This window comes from Pithys albifrons, chromosome 9 (assembly GCF_047495875.1).
Source record: "Pithys albifrons albifrons isolate INPA30051 chromosome 9, PitAlb_v1, whole genome shotgun sequence".
Lineage (NCBI taxonomy): Eukaryota > Metazoa > Chordata > Aves > Passeriformes > Thamnophilidae > Pithys > Pithys albifrons.
The window spans coordinates 30,197,476-30,223,879 of record NC_092466.1 but is presented as its reverse complement, the minus strand read 5'-3'; the positions used below and the strand labels follow the sequence as shown (position 1 = coordinate 30,223,879).

The window sequence follows — 26,404 nt, the reverse complement described above, 5'->3', positions numbered from 1 at the left end:
AGGGCAGCTCTGGTAGCTGGAGGAAAACCTCACCAACATCCCATACAACCTACTGTTGTTGTAAGGTATTTCTCGTCTCAGCAATAGAATTTATGAATATTTATGCCAGCAACCAATTTTCTCACTACTGTAGTCATGTTCTCTGACACAAGGGAAGAGATCAAAACACTGTGGTAGGGTGCAGCCATTCCAGCCCCACTTTCCCCTTGTCTACCACAACTGACTCCCCATTATTATTAGTGCTTGAGCTGCCATGCACATAAACCTGCTCTACATCCAGGGCTGTTGTTTCCTACACAGATATTTAGTGAGAGGAAAATACATAAGACAAGAATGCAGCTCTGAGGCCACAGCACTTTCCCCGTTCCCTGCAGTCCAGCCACTGCAAACACTCCAGAAGGGACAGGACAGCTGACTGCTGTCACACATGTGAGAATCAGCCAAAGCATCCATGGGAGGGTAGGAGGACTAAGAGATGTAAAGCTTGGCATTTTTTTACAAAGCTCTGCAGCAGGACTGCCTTCTTGACTCACTGGATGCTGTGAAGGCTCAAAAAAAAGGCCTTGAGTGCCTCAGGAGGTGGAATCTCCCTTGATGCCAGTGCCCGACAGATCCAACTCTGCCTCCAAGCCAGAGTATCCATTTAACAGAACTTGCTGTTTACAGGAGGAAAGAAAATCATAATATCATAAGTGCCCCAAGGGCTGACAGAGGATACCTGCCAAATACAAGAGCTCTGCTCTCAGCAGATTGATGGCTGGGGATACTCTTTCCATTTGTTTAGCATTCATCTTTCTCTCAAAGCACAACCACTTTTCTTGTCAGGTGCGCGCACCGATACCGTGTGTGATTCATGGCAAGGGAGGGAAGAATGTAGCAAGGCTGTAAAACAATTAGAAACAAAAACCCTACAGATTTGGATAAAAATGTACAAGTATTTTTCTGATGGCCCTGCGTATTATGAGTCACTCACAGATGTGGAGTTACAGGAGAGAAGCCAAGACTAAGTCAAAGACAAAGCTTTATACAGGAAACTGGTTTAAGGCTGTTGCAATGCAGGTTCCACACTGAGCTACGAGGCCTTTTCCAACAGTAATGAGACACTGTGTGTATCTGGCCGCATCATGCTGAACAGGATTCTGAAATACATTCAGCAGGCATGAGAAACATTATTGGGAATTAAGAAATCTCTTCCTTTTCTAAAGGCCAACCAACCACACACACTCCATCTTCCTGGATGCAATTGGAATATTTGGAGAACAAAACAAAAAGTTCCCTTCCTCTGTCCAGAATCCACTTTTTTTTTGATTTCAGTTTCTTTATCACAATTAAAAAAACAAAAAACAAAAAACAAAAAACCACATACACACAAAAAACCCTCCCAACAATAACAAAAAACAAACAAACAAAACCCAACAGCAGCCTCACAGTTCTAAAGGACACACATTGTAAACCCTTTTTCTAGGCATCTGTGCTCCTGCACATGTACAGAGCTGGGAACACCTCATATAAAAAAAATATCACAGTTGCAAATTCCCACATCCAGACTGCTTGGCATCATTTTTACCCTTAACCTGAGCATTCTGAATGCCTGCCTTTTTCTATTTTGTGTTAATTGGTTTGAAAACATATTGATCACCTCCAATATAAATTCTTTTCTAGACAGCGTTCACAGATACTTTTATTCTTTTTGCTTCACATCTCCAGTATCTTCTCAAAACATTTAGTACTCAGCTCAAGAGCTCAGTACTTATCATACTACAGTTCGATGAAAATAAGTTCTACTAATTATCAAAATATTAATAATAATATTAATCCTATCTACTAATTATCAAAATAATATTATCAACAAGTTTATAAAATTCCTTTTTCTACAGAAGCCCAAAATGTCCTTATCATTATTTGAAGCACTAATCAAATCCAATTTAGTCCTTTTAGTGTATTTTAATTTTAGGTTGTAAGGCATGTGACTATAGAGGAACTCAAAAAGAATGCTTTTCAGTTTAGAGCAACCAGTTTCCAGTTCAGGGTAAGACAGAGTCACTCTTGTACATCAAATTTATGTGTTCGACTACTGACACCATACTGAAGCACTGACCACTTGACATCAACTGCTGACTTTTTTTTTTTTTTGTAAAAGTTAATAGGATCTTTTTTTTTATCTTTTACTCTCCCTAAATGAAAAAACACAAGTCTAAGTTTACATAGAGAAAAATGTAAATGCACTTAAACACTTCATGAAAAGGATAATCGAGCTTATATAAACAAGTATTAAGCAGCAAAAGACAAAAAGTTTAAAAAGCCAAGAAAAAAAGCATAAGATATTAACAGAAGCAAGTGGGGTAAGGCACTGAAGCATTCAGTTGATTAAAAAAGGAAGAAAAACGGTAAAAATCACATTTTAACATATAAACCAATTTACAGAAATACATTGCATGTCTCAGTTTGTAGTTCACAGCTTTAAAAACTGAACTCGTTTAGCTTATTCTTAGATATCACCAGAGATAATATTTGAATGAAACAAGTTCATCTGCTTCAGTCCAGAACAGACACAGTTCTGTACAAACAACATCCCTGTGGAAGTTGCAAAGCAGATGTGGAAGGAAGAGAGAGTGGGATGGTTCTGCCCAAAGGGTGGAAGCAGAAGAAATAAATTTATCCATACATCAAATTTAGAGCTGTGTGTCACCACAGCAAAGCGTGCACCAATTTGCACCCCTATATGTTTTTCCATACATTAGCTGGGCAAGGAATCTAATTATGAATCAGCACAAAAACACAGCAATATAAGTTACTTTGCCAAACTGAAGTTTACTCACAACACCAAGATCTTTGTGCTTTTAAGAAACTAAGGAAATGAAGTAATTGTTTAGGTAAGAAGATCAAAGCACAACAGAAGTCTAGACCCCTCTGGTAAAGGTGAACAAGTTTTATTTTCACAGCTGGTTTTATGTCCACATTTTCAACATCTACATGACTTTTCTTATGAACAGTTCCCATATTAAAAAACACGACTGCTATATACAGCTGTCAAAGCATTAAATGACTCCATTTATGTGTATGTATATAAATAAAAACATACACACTTGGTGGATAAAGAATGTGAAGTTGTATAATTAGGGTTTTGAGACACAATGTACAATAAGATACAAGCCTACACTGGTTTACATTGCAGAAGCTCAGCATCCATACCAGCTTAAACCACACCACATTAGATGTGGGCTGCATCAGGGAATGAAGAGCTGAATGACAGGAAGGTAAATCTTTTTCAATGTGGAAAAAAAATAACCAGTTGCAAACTACACTCAGTTTGCTAAATACTATTTCAAAAAAACCTGAGTGTTCTTGCCAGACCAAATGTGAGGTGGATTGTAAAAGCACAATTTTAAGCTACACAAGCAAGCAGCAAAGTCACGTATTCATAACCATTTCATTGAGAATTCTCAGTTTAATGCTTTGCAGTCCAAAGTGCTATAAATCTACCCCCTTCTCCAGAGGGCCTTGGAAACAAGTGTCTCTCAAGAATGCACGATGGCTCAGGTATTTTGAGGCTGAGCTCATGCTGTGTTACAGAGTCAGCAGAAAGAGACCTGAAGTTAGTCATCTAAAGGTTAAAAAACAAACCCAACCAAAACCTGGCAGAACGTACAGGGATATTAATTCAAATAGCTCAGTGCTATTGAGATTTGTCCCTCAGAGATCCCAAAGCTCTCTCTGAAATGAAACACAGACGTGCTGGAAGCACACATCACTAGGACTGCACATGGATGAACAGTTTTAGCTGCCCCATTCACCTACAACACTCATCTAGGTTGTTAGCCATCTTCACATGGGGGCTCCTCCCAAATCTGGGCTGATCTCAGGAAAACAAAATTAGTCAAGGACGTACATTCTGCAGTACTTAAATAAAAATATATGAACATTCTATAGGAATAAGGATTATCACCAACTTTGTAGCTCAGCCATCAAATCCCATATGTATTTTTGAGCCACACTTGCATATACAGCAACATGCTCAAGTTAGTTTTTCTTGGTTTCCAAACTATGTATTCTGGCTGCAGGGGAGATATGTAGCAATGCAAAGCTCCCCCCACCCCGAGGCTCTGAACAGATGGGTCTTTACAAAAGCAGCTGGACTAACCCTTGGATTCCTGGTGATTCCCACCTCCTGGAGGCACGGTCCTGCCTTCGGGGAGCTGAAATGCACCTCAGGGACCGCAGAGTCCTGGCAACACCGCTGAACTGCTGCACTTGCAGATGACAGTCATCTTCATCTGCACTTTTCAGCATGCAGGAAGCAACCCAGCAGAGTCACTTTGACTGCTCAAACCTATCCCAAAACTGCTATGGGCACCTGACTAACTCTAAATAAACATCACTTAGGAGTGTGTGTAGCAAGGTTTGAAAGCCAGCCTTTGTGGATTGCCGAACCTTTGATTCAAACCTGATGAAACCGAGTGAGGTGTTTAAGGAACGGTCAGGAAGTGGAGAGCTGAAGTTTTGTTGCCTACACAAACAGGCCCAAAATATGTTACTCAAATCCTAAGATTCCTTTCTTTGTGCACACAAGCAAATCACAGCCTGCAGTGCACGATCTCAAGGACCAGTATCTTGCTCCCTGCCAGCTAATTTGTATTTTTATGGACTCAAAGCTATTTCTACAACTGTTCCTTACAAGAAATATATAAGCCAGAAAAACTCTACAAAACTCCATTTACACAACCTTGTGATACAGTGCAGGAAATGCTTAAGCTAAATTAATGACCACAAGTAAACAAGAAAGCATTGTTTTGGGGTTAGACAACTGCAAGTCTGAGTTACGCAACTCATTTATCCAGAAGCCTTGACTATGCCTGAAATTAAAGCTCCTCTCTTCCACTTTCAAGACTCAGGAAAGTCCTACTTAGAAGAGCTGATACTACACCAAAACCTACTAAGTTCATGCAAAATAAACTGGAAGGAAACTTGTAAGCTTAAAAGATATAAAATGTCAAGTGTGGAAGTGAAGAATTAAAACAAAGAATGTGCAATTTCTGCCAAAATCTAGAAAAACAAACAATAACAAGTAAGGAACCAATATTTGGCCTACATCTGCCTCCAGCTCCTGACTGGGGGCTTCAGCATAAGAAATATTGTAATTTTGCAAACAAAAGCAGGATCAAGTAGCAAGATGTTACTGCAGCTGATTTATTGTAACTCTGTCTTCAGGACTAATTTTTGGTACCATTTTTGCTCAGTATCATTCAATTCGGATCATTTCTGTAAAAGTCCAAGTCAATGATTTTTTTTCTTCTGTATTATGTCAAGTGTGAACTCCTTTTTCAGTATTTACGCAGTAATAAAATTGCACACAGAAGAAATAAGGAAGCTAATAAAAAACTAGTCTGAAGCAGAGAGTCAATACCTCACACTGCATATTATAAATTATCTCAAATGGGAGTTAGTATTTCCAACTGCAATTTTCACATGTCTGCTGCTCAGGGCAGGGCACAGCTCATAATGAACTATGAAATGTTAGTAAGCTCATAGCAAGCATTTAGGATATCCCAACACGACCTGTACCAGCATAAACAGTACACTTAAAGTCTATATTTACATTTGCTTTTGTGTGCATATTTGTCTCAAGTACCACGAGTGCCTCTTACTCCAGTATACCACCCTGCTCCCCTAAAAATACTCCAAGAGAACCTGCAATACACCACAAAAACCACAGAGCAGATTTTAAGTCATAGGGTAACAAATACAAAAGTGGTAATTCTTTATCACCAAACTCACAATGACATTAACCACCTATTCATACAAAGCACTACGGACTAAACATTGTGTAACATCTCTCAACGTGTTGTACTTGCAAAATACCCCAGTTTTCATAAATATTGCCCATGTGTTTCATGCTTACATAAAGCTTTTGCCAAAACACTCGCTTTTTAAGTGACATGGAAATCTTACTCATCTGGAAGGAATGTCAGTGAACCAAAGAGAAAACTCAAGCCTACTTTCAAACCGATTTGCCCTGTAACCTGCTAATTTGTGTTCTTTGGAGTAGCCATAATTAACTGACATAATTAATGCACACATCCAGATCTGTTGAAGATGAGCTGATACAGTACACTTACGGATTTTAAGATGTTTTTTATAATCACGTAGCATAAGGTCACTCTCAGGACTCCATAGTGAATAAAACCAAAACCACAGCCAGTTTTTGGACAAAACAATATTAGAAAGTGCTACCCAAGAACACACAAAGATTAAATTGCTAATAGCAGAGTAGACTGTAAACTACAGGAAACATGATTTCATCAAACAGGTCCCGAAGTATTGATGAAGTTATTTTAAAATAGACCAAGAAATAAATTGCCTAAAACATTAACTTTTAAATATCAAGTAAGCCTGGCACAAGATAAAATACTATCCAATACTATTTAAAATAAGCACAGCATACAGCCATAACCAGGGAACACTACAAGAGACTGTTCTTGAGAATAATTCTAGCTAGGAATGATACAGATATGTAATAGGAGAAAAAGGACTCCTTTATTTATGGAGTCACATTTGCTCCTGAGAAATACTTAACTGATTTATACGATGCAAAACACAAGTAAGCATATTCCTGTGAGTTATTTTCAATTCAGTTGTACAAACATACTATTTTGAATTTACAACCACCATATCCAGGTTGCTATGTGGGCAAACAAAAACACTGTGTTGAATGCATGATTTCTGACTCACAGTTGTCTTTCAGGCAGGCAAAGGTCTCTGGACTGCGGACCTTCCTAAGGAAATACAGTCCGCTTGAGAGCAGGCTGAAGCAGCTCAAAGTCAGCATTCCCAGACATAAATAACAATGGACTGGGGTCAAGTTTCCATGAAGGACACAAGTCACCCATCAATAAAAAAGTGACTCTGTGCGTTTGCAACAGCCACCAATGGTTTCATCAGCCAAAAAGAAAGAATATGAGTGTTGTATGCAGAACTAACAACAAACCAAGCCTTAAGCACTCACTTTTGTTGCAGAGTGAAAATATAATGACACAGTTGCCACTTGACAGCCAAGAGGATCTTAGCTTTGCATTGCAGTGAAAGACAATCAGCACCACCCCCCGGAGCACAGATTGGTCAATACTCCGTATGTGCTCGCATTTGGCTACTGTCTCCCCTAAACACCAGTTAGCAGTTCATTCCACAAACAAAACAAAACAAAAAAAAATGCAACAAAGCCTTGTCCTTGTCATAATCTGATCCATTTAAGAAATACTGAAAAAAATGCTTTAGGTTTCTATTCTCTATCAAAATCTGTACTAAGGGAGTCACACGATAAAATGATAAACAAGGACCAGCAGGAACAAAAACACTCCATTAAAAAGTATGCAGTTTATGTAAAAGGTGAACACACTAAGTCAGCCTCACTTTCTTTCTGGTGATTCTTTCAAGCCACATAATTTTTCAACACCAAATTGCAAAGCATACAGACAAGTATCACATCAGAGAAACACCTGAAGTTTTCCAAGTTCTCCATTATTTCTTCTAGGCATTATCAAGCCCTCACAAAAGAAGTCTTTCACATCTTGAGTGAGATTTACACTGCTAGGAAGTTCTGCAAGTTAAAGCTGCAAGTTAAAAAACATATATAAACAAAAAAAATTTAGATAATATATGTAATAAAACAAAAATAACATCTAATGCTTCTTCCTCTTCTAATTTAAGGAAAAAACTGCCTCCACTGACCAAACACTTAAATTATGTGTTGCTCTCAATACATTCAGCTCTTGACCTCTATTTCAGACTTGTTATTCACACACAGGAACTCAGGATGGAAAAAGCCAGGTCGGTATTCCCACAGGTTTGCAAGAACTATGCAAAGCCTGTGGTAATGTTGAATAGAGCCACAAAGCCATCCAGGAGAAAAATAAAACCAAAGCAAAGCAGGGGAGTGCCATCAGCTGAAAACTGAAAATTTAAGGCTATGTACCTTACTCAACCATTATTTTCTTAAGAGAGGAAGGAGAAGATTAATCATGGAGCCTTTGAATCAGAAAATGTCTGCTACTAAGGAACAGCAAAGTTAAAAAAGCAATTACAGCCTTTTCTCTTTGTGATCCAAGGATACAGAAAGCTCTGCTGAAAAAAAATGTCCACAAGAGATTCCTAACATTCTTCTTCCATTACAATAATATAGACTTCAAGATGTTCCACAATGTGAGCTATAGCTCTGTGCAGTGCAACCCGACTAACAGCAAAAGTACATTCCCCGGGCAGTTAGAATGGATTAGCTTTCAAACTAAGCAGAAAGGGAAAATCGAGGACTTGTTGCTCTAGTTCCTCTGCTTAATGTTTGGAACGTTCATGTTTCAGGAGTCTCTAAGCAGGGCAAACAGCATCGCACAGTTGCAGAAGACTGCACTTGAAGAGGAAGAAGGTTAACAACACCGAGTTACACTGGTAGAGCTTTCTCGCAAGTGTATCATTGTGGAACCTTCCAGGCATGAGGTTTTTGAACAAACTTTTGAAGTCTTAGAGTTGCCCTCATTCAGGAATCTTAAGTCAGAAATACATTTAGAAAGGGTAAGAACAAGACCCCCCAGAGGGGACTCCAGCAGTGCTCAGCTCTGCTGTCACCCTGCAGATGCAACAGAGACTAGAGAAAATGTGCATTTTCAGTTCAGAAAAATCCTCCCTAAAGTGGAAGCATCCACTTAGAATAAACTACATTTTGCCTCATCCAGAGAAACTGCAAACACAGCCCTACCCACACATGATAAGTATTAAGGAAAGCCTTCTACTATTGACTTTATTTATCTGGGTAGTCCTGGAGTTGCAATTAATCCCTAGGAATTTTCCAAGTTCCTCAGTTAGCCAAAACTGAGATTTTTATACCAATTCTGTTTTTACAGTTGAAAAGTCCACATGGTCAGAGAAATGCAAACCCAACATTTAAAACTCCATCTCACAATACTGAAATCCAGATATTCAAACAAAAAAAAGTTATCAATACATACACTATTTATTCTAAAGACAAAACTTGCCACCAATACAACTTATTCTTGATCTCAAGATAATACAAAAGTATAACTCTCAACTGCATACAATTTATTGCATATCTGTAATAGCACAAATACAACCCATCAGATGCAGCTCCAACCTTGAAACTTCACCAAGTTCCATTATCTGAGAAAAATCACTTCTTCCACTGGCTGTTCCTGAGATAAACCTGACAGTGCTGTGTTTTCTCTTGTGCCCACAGTGACTTTATAACTTAATTTATGCTTTTAAGCCTCCTCTTTCATGCTGTTTTCTTACCAGTGCTATTTCAACTACTTGAGCTGTCCCCTTAAAACAAAATTGGCTATTGTTTCTTTTGGGGGGCACATCGCCAAAAACAATGAGGCGTTGCATGCAATTACGACTAATTAAGTTGTATGGAAATGAGTAGAGTGTTCCATAAGGACAAGCGTGTGAGTTAATATAGTATTCTTTTTCCATAGACACAAAGTTCCCAAAGTTGTCTTGCCATTGCAACAGCCAAAACAAAAATCCAAGATAGACTCAAAGCCTTTGCATATCTCAAACATGCGTAATTAAAAAAAATACACTTAGCAGTAACAGAGGTGAAAGTCTGGATGGTGTGTTCCCTTTCTAGAGTTCATAAGCTATTATTATTATTAAGACTGCCAAACCCAGCAATATTTCCTGTTTATATTTTTTTTCTTCTATTTGGATTTAATTTAGGTTTCCTGTTACCACTCAACTGGCTTTAACCATAAAATACTTTTCAGCTCTCTAAGTTGCTACCCGGAAATCATGAGACTGCTTGGCTACTACGAACCCACGATCTTGGCAAAATTGATATAATTTTTTCTGCAACTTGATCAAAAATAATCACCAAATTTAAGGTGTCAGAAGAAAAAATTGGTTTTACAAACAAAAAAGCAAATTGGCTTTCACTGCCTAAGATATCATAGTGATATATTTGCCAGCTCTCACTGTGCCTGCATGAACCCACTTGATCATAGATCAGAGAGGTTTCTCCAGAAAAGGAAACTACTGCTAAAGAAATAGCACCAGGGAGGTAGCTCAAGCATCAGTCGCTAAGGTTTTCAGTGTGGGTGTTCGGTCCCTTGTCAGCTCTCCTTTGCAGTAATGAACTAGTTCCTGTCAGAAAACAACAAAGCAATCTGTATTTGAACAAAAGGAGCAGACCTGTGAGCCACCTGCCATTTACAGAAGAACAAACAAGTCATTAGCACATGGGAAAAAAAGTGAATTGAAAGTTACTTAACTTGCCTAAAAAGGTGTTTTCCTCCTAAACAGCCTCTTCACCTCTGTCCTCGAAAATGTGGAAATGCTATCCCTTTAAGTTCAATAAGGTTTAACTCAAACTTCTTCAAAAGAGAAATTGATCTCTGCATTTCTGAACCTGAACTAAAAAGACACAGCTCAGAAGCAGGATATTTGAGAAGACTACATCACCTGGGAACAAGAAGACAACAAAGAAAGATTTTTCTATTTTATAATGAGAGTACCATGTTTTCACTCATGCTGATGTTAAACGCCTTTACAGGAGATAAAATTACTTTTACATTGTTAAGAATACCTGCTTACTCCTTTAATTATTAAAAATATGTAAGAAAAGTTAAATGACAACAAAATGCTGAATACTAAGGACTTTAAAGTGTTTCGGAATAAGAAGCTCTAAGTTTACCATTACCTTCACACCATCGGTCAAATTGATCTACCTTACAAATACGTATATTTTCTCAATTATTTTTCAATTATTTATAAGACATCACAATGGTCTGTAAAAGAGCATAATACTAATACCTTACAAAGAGAATACTCAGTTCTACACAAAACTAGTCTTAAAATCTCTAGTGTTATCTGGAAGACTGCAGAATTTATTTTATGGCCATTAGTTTTGTTTTTAGAGTAGAACAATGCCAAACCTTGCTGACACACGACCAGCAGCTCCACATCGTGGTCCTTCAGTTTAACCCTAAAACGTGGAGGTCAACATGCACTGAGGCATCTGAATTTGCTTTACTGCAGCAAACAAAATGCACTAGTCCCAACCACCTTGCCACTGTGTGCAGTGCAGTAACGAACACCTGATGAACTGGAGTAGCTTTCTTGTGAAATGCACTGCACCTCCCTCCTCCACACATCACATGGAAAGAAGGCAAGCCTGGTTATGTATGTATGGCCAGACCGCGAACGAAGATTTGGGCAGGGCTCTCCCCATGTGCCCTTCCAGCCTGCGCAGTGGGTGTTTTAGGTGAGGCACAGCGTGCACAGAACTGGCCCCACCGTTTAAGTCCTGAGGTCCATTTGCCACGGCCGAGCGAGCTTGGACAGTGACAGTGAAGTCCTCGGGACTGTCACAGCCCCCGGTACTGACCGGGGCTGACCCTGCTGAGCATCCGAGATCTGACGGGATGGGATGGCAGGGAGGCATTTGACTGCCACGGACGGTCCCCACTCAGGTCCTTGGGATTCAGAGTCCAGAGTGCTCTCCTTTACACCACGGGACCGCCCTGCAAGCCTGGGTAGGTGCACAGGAAAGCACCTACACCAAAGGCTCAGATTGAAGTATTCACCAGCGATCTACTCCAGGGGCAGGTTAGGAGACATGGGGAAATCGTTCGCCCAGCTCCCCGTGCCTGCCCCGAGCCTCACTCACAGCCCCAGCTCTGTGCACCAGCTGCGAACGTGCCAAGCGGGCTCCGATCGATCCCGATTCATCGCACTGCTGGAAGGAGGCAGAACAGAGCTGGTGAGTGGTTTCTCCGTCTCTCCTCCCATAACACAGCACATACAGAAGAGGCTGCACAGAAGCGGCTCCTCTCCGGGCAGCCTGTCTGGCTGCCGTGCGACCTACGAGGAGATCTTCCTGTTCACATCCAAAGCTACTGAACTTTATAACTCTCTTAGTCACGTCTCCGTTTGCCTCTTGGGTCCCAAGGTTTCCCGCTCTAAAAATATTTCCTATCTGTCTGAAAAACTTGGCCTTGACACCCTCGCACCAGCCCTCTGCTCTGGCGAACCCGCACGGGCAGTTGTGTAAATCTTTCCTTGAACTCAGCCCACTCTTCTCCCACGCCTCACTCGCCGCTGGGCACGTTCCTGCCAGACCAAGGCACTGCTCCGCCTGGAGGACGAACATTCCTTTAATTCACATGAACACAGGTAGCAGGGAAGGGAGGCACCAAAAGCACCCTGAGGCTGCACGGAGCTGACAGCACTTTTAACACCTTATTAAAACCAATCTCCAGCTCTCCGCTGCTATTCCTGAGCGGAAGGCAGTGCCAACAGAAGCTCTGCAGTGATGCAGGAGAGCTACACAATTAAAAGATTCTTGTGGATATGCAATTGATCTCTTATAAGGAAAAAAGTATATTAATATTTTCATTTTGTATTATATTCTCCTCTTATAAGGAAAAAAGTACACTAATATTTTAATTTTGTATTATATTCTCAAAACACCACTAACTCTCAGCTCTCTACATAAATACAGAAAACGCACTTCCAACTGCACATATATCAATTTAAATAAACTCAAGTCAGATAATTGATTTGTAGCCAAAGTTTGCATCTTTCAGTGGTAAATAACTAGAAGTATACTTAAAATCCAGCAGAATATTCTACACTCCCTTCCCCTAGACATTTACAACAACACAGAATACAAACTTGTGTAAATGTTTAAATATAAACAAAACTTTAAAGTAAGTCAACCCTACTTTTTTTTTTTCCATGGCTTAAACGATTCCTCATGTTTGAAACACTGGAATGACTTTTTTTATCTCTGCCAAGTCTCTGAACAATCTAAAGATGTCACTGAAGACCACTTAAAGTAAAAAACCTGACTGCTGCTAAGCAACCCAGAAAACACCCTCACATGTTCGATTGTTTGGTGCATTAAAAAATTTCACACATACCGAAAATCCTTGTATTCTGCATTCTAGTGGTGGTAATGTCTTCCAAAAGAGGGAGAAAAGAAAATTCTGCAGAATACGTTTGTATTTCAAAAAGGAATTTCTTATAAAGGAATAGAGATTTGATCACATTTATTCCCTGTTTCTGCACATGGAATAGATTAGAAACAGATTCTCTCTTATCCGCTATTTTACACACACTCCGGAAGTAAATTTCCTAAGGAAAAACAGCACTTATGTTTGCTTTACTAAAAAAGTAAAGACGTACCAAGACTCTTTTCCACTATATAAAACAGTATTTAAAAAAATGTATTCCACATCCAGACTCTTTAAATCAGTGCTATTTTAGCTGCTCCAACTGCACATAAACAAAGGCCATCCAATATAATTTAATATTTCATCAGTCTATAGCACTTCTCACCCATGGCTGCACTTACACATTCAGAAGAAGTGAGACCAAGTCTCATTCTTTGAAGCAGATCAAGATGAAACAAAGTATTTCCATATCACAGCAAGGATGACACACAAAAGTAGCCTTCATTTCAATTACACATGAATACAAATGTACATTTTTTATTTAAATATAAGTATTACATGCAGAGATATGATTTTAAACACAGATTATTTTAAACACTTCTCAGCAAGTGGTTGACCTTTCACTCATCACAGCTCTGTAGCCCAGCGTAATGTTCTGCACAGGAACTACCTTACAAAAGAGCTCCTGGTTTAATTATCCTGCAAACAGCTCACAGAATCCCAGCTTATACACTGTCAAGCAACACAAATATCTCACCATAAAGATATGGGGAATGTCTTCATAAGACATCAATCTACTAAAGCTGTCCTTAACATAAAAAGTGTTTCAATGCATCACTTATAATTGACCTAATATTTATTTTGGAATTGTGGATTTCATTTTTTACGTCTCTCAAGATGCTTAGTCTTAAATTACTAATCTCATGTATTCAACTGCCATAAATTTACTGCAGGCATAGTCTGAACAGAACAGAGCCAGTAAAAATAGACATAATCAATGCCCTCCATTCACACAAAGTCATTGGCAGTAGGGAAGGCAGACTTAAAGGTTAGTTTAAACCACTAATTCAGAGAGACAACACAAGCTTCTTTAAAATAAAGTTTCTTTAAAAAGTTTTTTTTAAAATAAAGTATCATCACCTGTATGTAGAACTACAAAATATTTTACTTAAAAAAAGGAAGATGTGAAAAATATATTTAAAACTGGAATATCTGGTAACTTCCCCATGAAACTTTAAGACTATCAATACAATCAAAAATTTTAAAGCTTTACAAGCTAAGATAGAACGAGAGACAACAAGCAGAAAATTATGCACAGAAAGTTCCACCTGAACACAAGGAAGAATTTCTTTACTGTGCAGGGACCAAGCACTGGAACAGATTGCCCAGAGAGGCTGTGGAGTCTTCCTGACCTGAGATATTCAAGAACTTCTGGACACAAATCCTGTGCCATGTGCTCTGGGATGATCCTGCTGGAGCAGAGAGATGTGAGCAGACAACCCACTGTGGCCCCTTCCAAACTGAGTCATTCTGGGATTGTGTGAGGTAAGAACAACACAGGTAGATCATAAAACAGACCACTGTTTATGTGCATATTAAATGAAGAAAACAATCACGTCTTTATATTATATATTCCACAAGACCAAAACAGCACTTCAAAAAACAACCAGGATAAATCATTAGTATTACCAATTTCTTCCTCCAATTACCTATTAACATGATTTCTTTCACACCAGATTTACTTGGCTTCATACCAATTTTCAGATTTGTTACACTATAGACCATTTAGCTCAACCTCATTATTAAAATGTTGCAAGTTTTCCTCACCAGGAAATACAGCATAATTGCTTTCCAAGACTGAAGTTCAGTAAGACAAAACCTGTGACCTGCCCTGTTCCAGCAACAGAATGGTATTTTATTTTTGTTCTGCTTCTCATCTCATCACTAGTATGTACAATCATTCAATCTTTTACACATACCTTGTACCAAAGCAAGTGAGAAAACAGGCAGCTCAATCTTTTTAAGTACATAATTTGCATATGCATATACTTAATATCTGGAATGACAATTCATTTTTTCTTGCCTTGGCCTGCATTTCTATTTACAATTTTTTGCTTTCAAAACCTCTAATATTCTAGCAGCTAGAGCAGAAACATTCTGTGGCAATATAATTCCTGTAAATAAAAGTTATCTTTGCAAGTTAAAAAGCTTTAGAGAATGACTGAAAGATCTAAAACAATTTATTACCCCATAGCTTCTTAAATAAAACGTTGGGAAGGTCCACAGGAAAATAAACAAATGACAAAAACCTTACTACAGGATGGGGGGGAAAGTACCTATAAAAGCCACAGCACAACAAACATTCTTCAGCCTCTACATGCTGCAAGTCTGACATTAACCACATAAGCACACAGACTGCTGCTTATTTTTCCTCGAAAACAGTCCTTACAGACCTGATTCATATCACACAGCTTTTGTGGAAAATGGAATGAACATTTTGCAAAGCCTCCCAGGCCTGGCCATCAGGGAAGTTTAGTAAATGGAAAATGGATGGCTCATTCCTCCCTTGCATCTACATGTGTTCCCAGCAGGCAAAAAGCCAAAAGAGGAATGGGGCTCACTATTTTCTTGAATTAATACTTGAGGAAAAGCTTGTCCATACAAGCTTATCAAGTTTACACATAAAGAGTATTTTTATTGCAACCTTTACACACCAGACAAGTCCTGGAATTGCATCAGAATGGAGAAGGAGACTGCCTTGTGTCTGGCACCAACCACACTGACCAGCTCCCTGCCTCAGGAAAAAAGCTCAACAGTCGAATCAGATGGAGAAGAGAAACAATTTATTCAAGGTCTTCCAGCAGCTCAAAGGAGGATATTCCTTCTAGTCCAGTAAAATTTGTACCAGGCTGCATTTGAGCCCTCTAGAGAAGGTAACAGCTGAAACATTTAACTGCACACACCCGTTACTCATCAAGCACTAACTGTGCCTCCCAAAAATCTTCAGCTGATCGTAGATTGTCTGAGTGTCCTGGAAAGTGACCTCCTCAAGTGACCCCAGTGTGCCCCAACAGCTCACAGCCTCTAACAGAATGGGGCAAAATCAGATCCTTAAAGTTCTAGGGAATATTAGCCTGGGCAAAGGAAAAAAAAAAAAGCTAAGCAATAAAAAAGGAGCTTTACTCCACAGCATTTATAAATTGTTGATCTCAAGATACCAAATTCAAGACACAGCTGCTGGCAGCTGGCCATTTGGGAGGGTGTCAGAATGACTGGAAATCTCATGCCTTTTAAATGCAACATCTATTATTGTCTGTCTTTCTCATCACAAGTGATACCCTTACAAAGATACTTGAAAAACCTTTCACCCTTGGAAGAAAAGAAACCTAAAGAACAAGTTATCTCCTGTTTGTTCACACTCGCATGTGCAAGAAAGACACTTCCAGGAAGGACACTAAGCAACAAGAATTTCTGTGTTTTACACAACAGAATCCAAGCAATAGAGATAACAGGACTGTGCTCCAATCCAAGCTGTGTTACCAAGTCCTGTTTTCACAACTTGCTCGCATGCCACCAGCAAGAAGGCAAAGCTCAGAAGGATGCAGTGTAATCCATGGCATGGAGTCCATGAACAACACCCGTGAACCATCAAGGCCACCCCAGCCCACAGACAGCTCCCACTGCTTGGTCACTGAACATCCAGTTAGTTTATCCCATTCCTGTAAGGGAAACCCTGATGCCTCAGCAAGATCAAGCAGTAGATGAATATTAAGCCTTGTTAGGAACCCTTTGATTCCTCTGCTCTCCAAAGCAGATATCGCTGACCTCATTTCAGCACTGAATACAGAAATGGACAAGTTTCAGGTTTTATGGATTGTTTTCTTTCAGAAAAAAAAGAGTAATAAAATGAAACTGCTTCTTGTCCTGTCATTAGGAACTACCAGGAAGAGTCTGGTTCCAACTATTATATCCTCTGACACACACAGCTCATGGTCTGCTCCAAGGCAGAGCTCCATGCAATTCCACCTCTCTCTCACCTCCTCAGCATCCCAGCCTGTGCATCTAAAGAGCCTGCATGCAATCATTGAATCCTGCCACACCTCTCCAGTCTCAGGGAGATCAGAACTTTGCACTTCCACCAGGGTGCTGCCCACACTGCCTGCATTACCCTCAGGCACTTCAGGGACGTACCCACTCAGGTGCATTGCCCAGTGAGGGTACAGGAGCTTCTCCTGGAACTGTCCTGCAGGCACACACCTATGCTGTGCCTTCCCAACTTCTATGCCCTGGTTTGGATTACAGTAGAGCTACACAGCAGGATAAAAACTAGGTCAGACCACTTGCTACAGGCCCATAAAATCTGGTTTGCCAGAGAAAAATTAAAATATGGTACTAGGCAATATTACCTACTCAGACACCTAGTGTTCCCTGTTATGTACTTGCTTTCAACCCCCTATCCATCACACCCATCTTTTCCTGCACAGACATCAAAAGCTTTTCCACACAGTATCCAAAAACTGTATTTTCACACATAAATGAGAGAACTTGTTGCATACTCAGATTCCTTAAACACTATCACTCCTGAGCATTCCCTCACAACATCAATAACCCTTTAAGATTAATTTTTCTTTTAAATTATGTATTCCCATTCCAGTAAAGAGGATATCACTGTAGACATCTTTATGTCTATATAAACAGCTATAAAAGTCATCGAAACATGAAGAGTTGCAATGCCCCATGCAATAGTCATCCTGGTCTGAGCCAGGACAAGAAAACCTAGTCAAACAAAAACAGATACTGACCAAAAGTTGCAGGTATGTTTAAGGAAATTTTTTAATAGCTAAAGTCAAAATTCTTTTCAGAAACTACCACTGATTAATAGGCAGCATCTTAAAGAATAAATCCTTAAATCAAGTGTTCATTCCTTCTGATAGCTTATTGTAATTTTTGTAGCTGAACTCCAACACTCGTGTATTCATATAAGGTTTTAAGCTCAAAGTTGTTTAAAGTCACCACAGATCTGGTCTTTACAGTAAGGGATACTACTGTAAAATGTTAAATTAAAAAAGCTGTTAGATCTTCAACACAGAGGTTTGAAGTTAAAGAAAACTAGCATGTTTCATTGTTTGACAAGGCACACAGGCAAGAGTCTGAAATAAGTACTCAAAATAGGACATATTTTCCAATGGAAGTAAAGATTACAATATAACCAACAGGAATGTGCAAGCCAGCAATACTTAACTCAGCAGACCATGCCAAACCATGATAGCCAGTTGTACTACTTAAAAAACACTGAAACTTGAGAAAGTGGTATTATTACAATTGTTAACAATGGAATGCAAGAACATTTTTAAACTACAAGTCACACAAATTCATTACATGTATTTATTTTTTGTAGAAATAGACTATTCAGCACTTTAGGGATTTGAAAACTTGACAAAGGACTTGGAATTTCTTTTCCTGCAACATGTAAGTTAAAAACCAAATGTAAATGCTATTAGGAAGGTTCCAATTTCCCCACAACTATGTCCTTGTATAGGTTGTGCTGATACATTTCAAGGAACAAAAAATAATAAAAACCACCAACAGAAATCTCACAACTTAGTAGAAAAAAACCCACATTTTCTTCCTCTAGGAAAAGAAGTTGTGGTTGGGACCTACTAAAATAAAGAGTCTGAGAAGGTATTCAGTACAAATCTGGTCAAAGACAAGACATACTTCACAACCCTTGTAGCTCCAACAGGGACACGGGAGCTGTAAACAGGACTATAAATCAACAGCACTCGGTGTTTTTAAGTTCAGCTGCAAGCAAGGTGGATTATTTATTTGAAGGACCACACTACATTTAGTTTTACTATATAAACTTCTGCCACCATCACACACAAAAAACCCAAAACCCAACCAGAGGAATAGCAGCAATTCCTGCTTAGCCATTTAAATATAAAAATCCAGCATAAATCTAATATGGACCTTTCCCTCCCTGACCAGAATCCATCACAGTCAGGATCATTATGACTCCCTATTAGGCACCTAATTTGCTCAAAATTCATATATTCAGAGTCTAGCCTCTAATAAAATTCTTGTTTGAAACACTCAGCAGAGGTCTGGGTTTCATAGAACGTCTCTACCTTCTTTAGTACATTCAAATAAAACCATTTTTCTTCCCCTCTCTCCTTTCCCCAAACTTAGCCTGTCACACTTACTGATTTATCGTTCTCTGTAGATGGAACAAACTAGTGGAAAAGACTATGAAAGGTAGTGAAGTACACTTTCCAACAGTTATGCATTAATTAGGGAAAATATCCTTGTTTAAATACAAGTTTCACCTGATGGATCAGCAAACAAAAATTGGTTATCACCCAGGCATCAGAACTGGGCATTGCATAAGATTAGACAATGGCCTCAGGGGTGACCTTTAGGCAAAGAAATGAACAATTGATTTTCAGTAGATTTACAAAGAGTAAGTTCCTCCTAGATTAAAATGTGCAAAAATTTACATAAGTATTTATGTCACTTCCCTCTAAGAAAAACAGGACTTGTTTTGGCAGAAAATTACGAGTTGAGCACTTTTCTAACTCTCCGTGAGAAGCAAAAAGTACCCAAATGGAGGAAGCAGGAAGGGGAAGTGCAATGGTAGGACACAGAGCTATGCAAAGATACCCCAAGGAGCTGTTGATCCTGACTGCTCTCACTGAAGGTGACTTCTGTCCTTACCGCCTGAAAAATAGTACATGGTCTGTTATTATTTTTAGAAATCAAGTCTACATTATGTAAATTAAGATTGAGATGATTCCTATAATTCTGGCCTACTCCAGCAAACCTATGACAAAACTTACGACAGTCAGTACTAAACCCTCTATTTTCCAAGGTGCCTACTTGGTAGCAACACAACCTGCTCGGTAAGATGAGTTCCAGAGAAGTAGGGTGCCTGTGGTGCCAAGTGCTCTTCAGCCTCCTGGGCAGGTAGGTCTCTGCTTTTCTTCATGTGTTTATCAAGTCAAGTAAATTCTGAATTACCTCATGAGGGGAGAAAAACCCAAAACAACAAAAAACACAGAACAAAAACCACCATTCAAAGTTTAGATCTCTAATATCACCCCCAAGAGACCTTAAAATGAAAGATGATGCACAAAAACAAAATCCAAAACAGAGAAAAAGAGAATGTTAACAGGCACAGTTTGGTTTTTTAATGAGAGCACTACATATAATATGGTCCACACACCACTGTAGATTTAGACTCATTACAAACCAGCATGGATTTGTTTTTATTACCAAACTTCTATCATGTGATAGTCCATTATAAAATCAAAGTATTTGAGCGTGTGCTGTATACACATCACATAAAAACCCCTCCAATGTCTGTTAAAGAACATGACATAGAAAAAGAGTTATTTGAAATACAAGACTGGCATGACACTTCATAACCAAGAATATGACACCATGCAAGCAAAAAAGGTGTTGCTTTTTTGTTTGGTTTTTTTTGTTTGTTTACTTTGGATTTTTTGTTTGTTTTGGTTTGGGTTTTTTTTAGTGTTCACAACCAACTTGTCTAAGCCTTCTGATTGCTGCAACTTTAGCTGTTAGATCATACTTTTTGGGCAGCTTTCCTAAGTTTAGTGTTTTGCATTTTTATAATAATACTCAGCTTCTATGGTAACAGGCACTTCAACATGCACTAAGTAAATCATCCCGCAATATTAAGTCACCTCAGCTTTTACCAGAATTTGTGCAGAGCAGCTATAATTAACAGCACTACTATGAAATACCATCTTCTATCACTTCTGGAAAGAACACCTGATCCATTTTACTCAAATTTGCTTTAAAAAAACAGGTTTCCCAGAAGATCTGTTCACCAACAAACTCTGATGAAGACGTGCAGCATGAGACAGTTCACACACCACTATAAAAATGGAGATTTACTTATGGAACATTGTTCCAGTCATCCCTGTGCAAGTAAGAAAACAGTTAGACACAATAGTAGGACACAAGAAAAAAAAACCCTGTTCTTATTTTCAAGGTTTTTACCACAGCTTTTGCATTTCTTGATATTCCAAACAGAACATCAAATATATGAAACCAAGTACTTCAAACTGGAAAAAAGGTAGCAGAAGGACCCTCAAAGCTATCAAGATTTTCAGCCCTGTCCCTCAGGAAACTATTCACAAACTATCAATTGCAGGAAAGATGAAAATAACCACATAAAATTCAGCAATGCAACCACAAAGTAACAGGAGCACCAAGCTGCTTCGTATCCTTTCTTCCTCATAGTTTTTTACATTTCACGATTAGTACAGCAAACAACAGATGTTGTTGACCAAAAAAACAAATCACAAAAAACTAAAAGCAAGGCATCCCCAAGCAAGAATGAGAACATTTCCTGACAGGTTTCTTCAACAGATGCTGTTTCACAACAGAACTCAAGATGATGTGTTCTCACTCCTCTGTAATATAAGAAAGCTGTGGCTATCACTGGAAGAAATCATAAGGTTTTTTAATCATTGAAACAGTAACTTTTACAAATGTAAACAAGCTTTCTAGTAGCTAGTAAAAGCAAAAGAGGAGCAGTTAAGCACCTACTATGAAGTCAGGGAGCTGTATCTACAACAGCCAAAATATAAAAAAAGTGGAAGGCAAAAAGTTGCCTAACTTTTGGAAATTAGAAATCTGGTCATCACCACTTGAACTACACATATTTCTCTTCCATAATGCAATTTCTGCATATTTTAAGAGCTTCCAGTGAAGGATCTGGTATCAGAAACCATAGGAAAATCAACCCTACAAAACACTTAACAAAAAGTAGTTTCTGGTGATGGCAAACTGCTTCCTTTCCATTGTTCCTTTCCTACAAAGTTTCTACTCCCAAAAGATGGACACACACACACACAAAAACACCCCCAAACCAACCAAAAAAACAAACCAAAACAAAAGGACGGGGATGGGAGGGGGGAGAAGTTAAAAAATTAAATAAAGATTGGCTTGTCATTGGCACCATAACTGACTCTAAATTTCTTAGTACCACTTACGGAGCAGGCTTCACAATGATCTTTCCCTGGCAGAGCTACTTGTGCTTGATGTATTTTACAAGAAAAGGTTAAGTAAAACCTATCTTGTAAGAAATCAAGAGATGAGGTAAATACTTGTGAAGAGCAGAGAGGAAACTGAAAGAAAATTATCATGTTTAACAAACAGTTCTGTTTTCTGAGAGAAAGAACTATTAAGTTTGCCTCATGTTTCCTAATAAGCAGTTTTTCATCACCAGTAAGTCAGACAGTTCAGGTTTTCACACAAAAATCACTTATTACAGAGTCCAACATAAACTTTCTTTCACAACAAGGGTAACTATTTAATGCAAAACCTTCTCAAACCATCATCTGAAGCTTGTGTATTCTAGACCGGACATAGAGCAACCTCTCTACAAAAAGCAGATGGGATTCCATTTGCGTTTACTTAGTGTGTTTTATCAATCACATTCTTTTTACTATGCTCTCAAAAAGATAAGAAATAAAATTTTTAAATGAAACAAAGAAAGGCTCACATTTTGACACTGGCTACTACTGGGTGACACAACTTACAGAGTATTTGGATTCTGCTTAGGAGCTTTGTTTACCCCTGCATGCCTAGTACCTCAGACAGTAGAAGGAAGGACTGTGCGTGGGATGAGATAACGGAAATTTATTCGGCTACTAGAGGAAAAAGTTAAGGCAACCTTCATCTTCTTACAGAACTCTAACTTTTGACCCTTTTCTACCACTTCTTACACAGAAACCCATGTGGCTTTGGTTTTAAGACACTTTTGATGAGCATATCTTTATAAATAGTTGTTTCTGCTCTGTTTCTCCGAATTCCTTTCTCTTTACTGCATTACATAATGAGATTTTTTACTAGCACTGAAGTATTAACTGATTAAAGATTAACTTGCCCCCAGGAGAGAGAATCTCAATTAAAAAAATTCCAATCATTGTAGTCACCAAGTCAAACCGCAGCTCTTCAGTGACCAACCCAACTCACCAGCTCCTGTTCCCCTGCTTGCTTCCACAGCTTCTGGAAGCGGGAAGGAGGAGAGCAGGTGCCCTGGCAGGGCATGCTCAGGCATCAAGCCCCTAAAGCTTCCAGTAAGTGACTGAAATGCTTTCCAGGTGACACACCACGTGAGACATTTTTCAAGTGTTTGTTTGTTTTGAAAATGTACACAAATACTGAGTTACCCTCCTAAGTGTAACGTTAAATGTTTACAAAACAGTAGTTCCAAAGGAAAGCCCACCTTCTTGAAATCACCATCATCTTTCTTTGTTCATCCAAAAACACCTTGAAATTTGACACTGCAAGACCTGAAACTCACCTCTGTTCTCGCGGGCTCCTCAGGTCAGGCTGCAGAGAACACCCGGGGGCATTACGCCACTCCGCAGCATCCTCAGTTGGTTCAAACCTATTCAATTTATCCGCTCTTTAGCGACAAAACCACCAATTGCCACTCCTGTTTCGTCAAAGGGTGCCTACGTAACTTCCACTGCGAGTCGGATAATTCAAAACATACTGGGACAAAATATGCAACCTCAAGAAAAGAAAAAAAACCAACCCACTTTATAAAAGAAAAGCCAGAAAGCGGAGCCAAGGGCTGAGCCGGTCCCACAGCAGCGGCAGCCGCTGTCAGCTCTCGGGAGCCGTCCCCGCTCCCCCGGTCGGCTCACCCGGCTCCAGCGGCTCCCTTCCCGCTACGCGGCTGTTCCTCGAAAGCCGAGAGCCCGAACCGCCCTACCCGAGCGGGATGTTACGTTTTCACAGGGAATTCGGAGAGACCGGGTCCGTCCGAAACGCAGACCCGCGGCGCCGGACGAGCCGTGGCGGGGCTGGGCAGCGGCACCACCCACCCGCCCCGGCCCCGAGCGGCATCGGGACACCCGGGGAACGGAGCCGCTCCGCTCCGGGGACGGGGACCACGAAGCCACCTCCCCCCGGCGGAGGCAGCTCCGGCCCGGGAGGCCACGACAGCGCCCGTAGCCGGGACCGGCCCGCTGGGCTCCGCCAACCCGGGGCCGTATCCCGCGCCCAAAGGGGTGACAGGAGGCAGACCCCGTCCCGGCGAGGATGGGAAGGCAGGACACGGCACGGCGGGGCCGGACCCCCCTCCCGCCCTTCGCCGCCCCGCGCCCCCCGGGCACCGCCGCCGCTGCCCGCCCTCACCTTGGAGCATGGCCTCCAGTTTCTTCCTGTCCACCCGGAATCGCTCCTCGCCCCACTCGGGGCTGTGTAGGGCCCGCGGTGGGCCGGCCGAGTCCTCCTCGGAGCCGGGCAGGGGCGAGTCAGTGCTGCGCTCGCTGTTGGAGCCCGGGTCGGAGAGCGGCTGTTGCAGGTACCCGCTCAGCGGGTCGCGCTGTGCCGCCATGGCGCTGCCAGGCGGCCGCCGCTCCGAGCCCCACTCGGCCGCCTCCCCGCGGGTCGCTATCTGCCCCCACAGCCGTCCCGCCGGCGCATCCCAGCCCGCTCGAGCCCCGGCGCCGCCCGCTCCTGCCTCCGGCTCCCCGCAGAGTGTGCGCGGCCCCGCGCCGGCCGCGTCCGCGGCTCGGCGGCGCCCCCAGCCCGCCCGCAGCCCGCACAGCATCCCCACCTCCATTGGGCCGCCGCCCGCCGGGGAGGGGCCGGGGATATCCCCGGGAGGAGGGGGCAGCGGCGCGGCCCCGGAGGAGGGCGGAGGGTGGGAGGGAGAGGAGGGGAAAGGAGGGGAGGGGAGATGCCACCGCCCCCAGCGGCACCGCCCCCGCCGCGGGGCGGCTGGGCCGGGGTCGCGGTCACACGGGCTACTCCGCACCCACCCTTGCTCCCGTCCCGCCTCCGCCGCCCGGGGGAGGGTCTGCGGCGATCGGGCAGAGATCGGGCGGGTGGCGGTGCCGAGTGACACCGTGCCCAAAGGCAGCCCCCGGGACGTGCCGCTGTGGGCAGCGGGGATGAGCGAGCCCAGGCTCTGCCGCTTGTCCCGGAGACACTGTGGTTGCTGCTGCTCGCACATCCCCTCCCGGCGGGGAGGTCCTTGGCTCTCGGCTCGGCCGGGTCGCTGCGCGAAGCCTCATGATGGCCAAGTGCCTTGTGCGGCACCGCAAGAGCCTGGGTCAGGCATCCCTCTCCTTCCAGTGCAACTACGCTAATCCGCACCCAGAATCCAAGGGCTAGAGTTTACACCGGCGCAGTTCATAGCACTTTGCAAACTGTTTAAGCCAGGAAACGCTCACTGCTGTGGAAGAAACATCAGCGTGAGCTGCCACACTGAGCTGGTGGCAGCGGTGCCGTCTCACTGTTCCCGCAGCTGGACACTGGCCGGCAGCGCGATCGCTGCTCGAGGGTGACTGCCCGAGTCAGGGAGAAGAGGGTGAACCGTTCATACCCCTCTCTCTTTTGGGGTCTCTGGTGCCCGCCAGCTTGTTTCTCCTGAGTACGAGAAATCCTTTCTGACAAAAGTTACACTGCCCATCACGTGCTCCAACATAAGCTATTTGTTTTGATCGCTATTTTCCAGTGAAAAAGCAGTCTGCGAGAGCATAATCCTGGAATCCCACAAGGTATCCCCGCCCTGAGAGCATCACACACTTGCAATATTGCAGAATTCTGTTGTCTGTGTTCTCCAGAACTGGAGCAGCTATGCATTTATAGTGGTCAAACCAGGTTGCTGTATACACACTGGAAAGAAGGTGATGTGATGATGAACTCACCTCATATTTAACGTGAACTTGAAGGACCATTTTAAAATTCATCAGGAGATATGCTGATACTGCTGGTAGATGAGAGCTGCATCGTGTCCAGTTGCAACATGAAGTCATTTTTACATAGGTTCAGAGTCTGGCTTCCTGAGTCTTCATGTATTTCCCACTTAGTTCCGTGGCTGCATCAATTCCACGGTTCCATTTCTACCGAACATGATGTGCACAAAATCAGGCTTTCTTAGTGGAAACATCTAGTATTTAATTGTAGTATTTCATTCTCTTTGTGGTCTCACAGCCTTTGGAGATGGTAGCCAGCAGTTTGCAGACAACATACTGCTCACAACATCCTCTGACGCTTTTCATGACCATAGGGATTAAAATATCTGAAGTCAAAAACACCAGAACAAAATATGAATATAGGTCATGAAAGCAGTGCAGTCTTCCTTTCTCTCAGTAGTTTACTTATTGTGTGATATCACTTCAGGTGTGTAGGGCAGTCTGAAGAAAGACTAAAAGTCCTTCCCAGTTCAAAAGTTTATAATTATCAACCACTTTTTTTTCTCTTTGTAAATTGGAAAGTGAACATTGTCCATTATCAAAACAACCTTAAATCTAGAGAAGTGTGCTGCTTCATCCCAGATCAGCACCAGCTGGAGTTGTCCGTCTTCTTGATGCCAGGACCATGAGTTGCACAATCCAAATATTCAGAAATTATGAGTGTTGACAGCACCAATTACAGTCCACAACAAC

At 41.4% G+C, this 26,404-nt stretch overlaps 1 protein-coding gene across 2 annotated transcripts in view; it reads right to left on the bottom strand.

Moving 5' to 3' along the window:
* The window catches only part of BICC1 (BicC family RNA binding protein 1), a 104,206-nt gene extending 79,715 nt beyond the window's left edge, over window positions 1-24,491 (bottom strand). The window contains exon 1 of one of the 2 annotated variants that reach the window (XM_071563978.1): window positions 24,144-24,491. In XM_071563978.1, coding sequence (XP_071420079.1) covers window positions 24,144-24,345 — 202 coding nt within the window. In that variant the 5' untranslated portion in view covers window positions 24,346-24,491. Of the gene's footprint in view, window positions 1-23,542; window positions 23,562-24,143 lie in introns of those variants that run through there. The other variant, XM_071563980.1, reaches the window with a different exon arrangement.
* Between the last annotated feature and the right edge of the window lie 1,913 nt (window positions 24,492-26,404).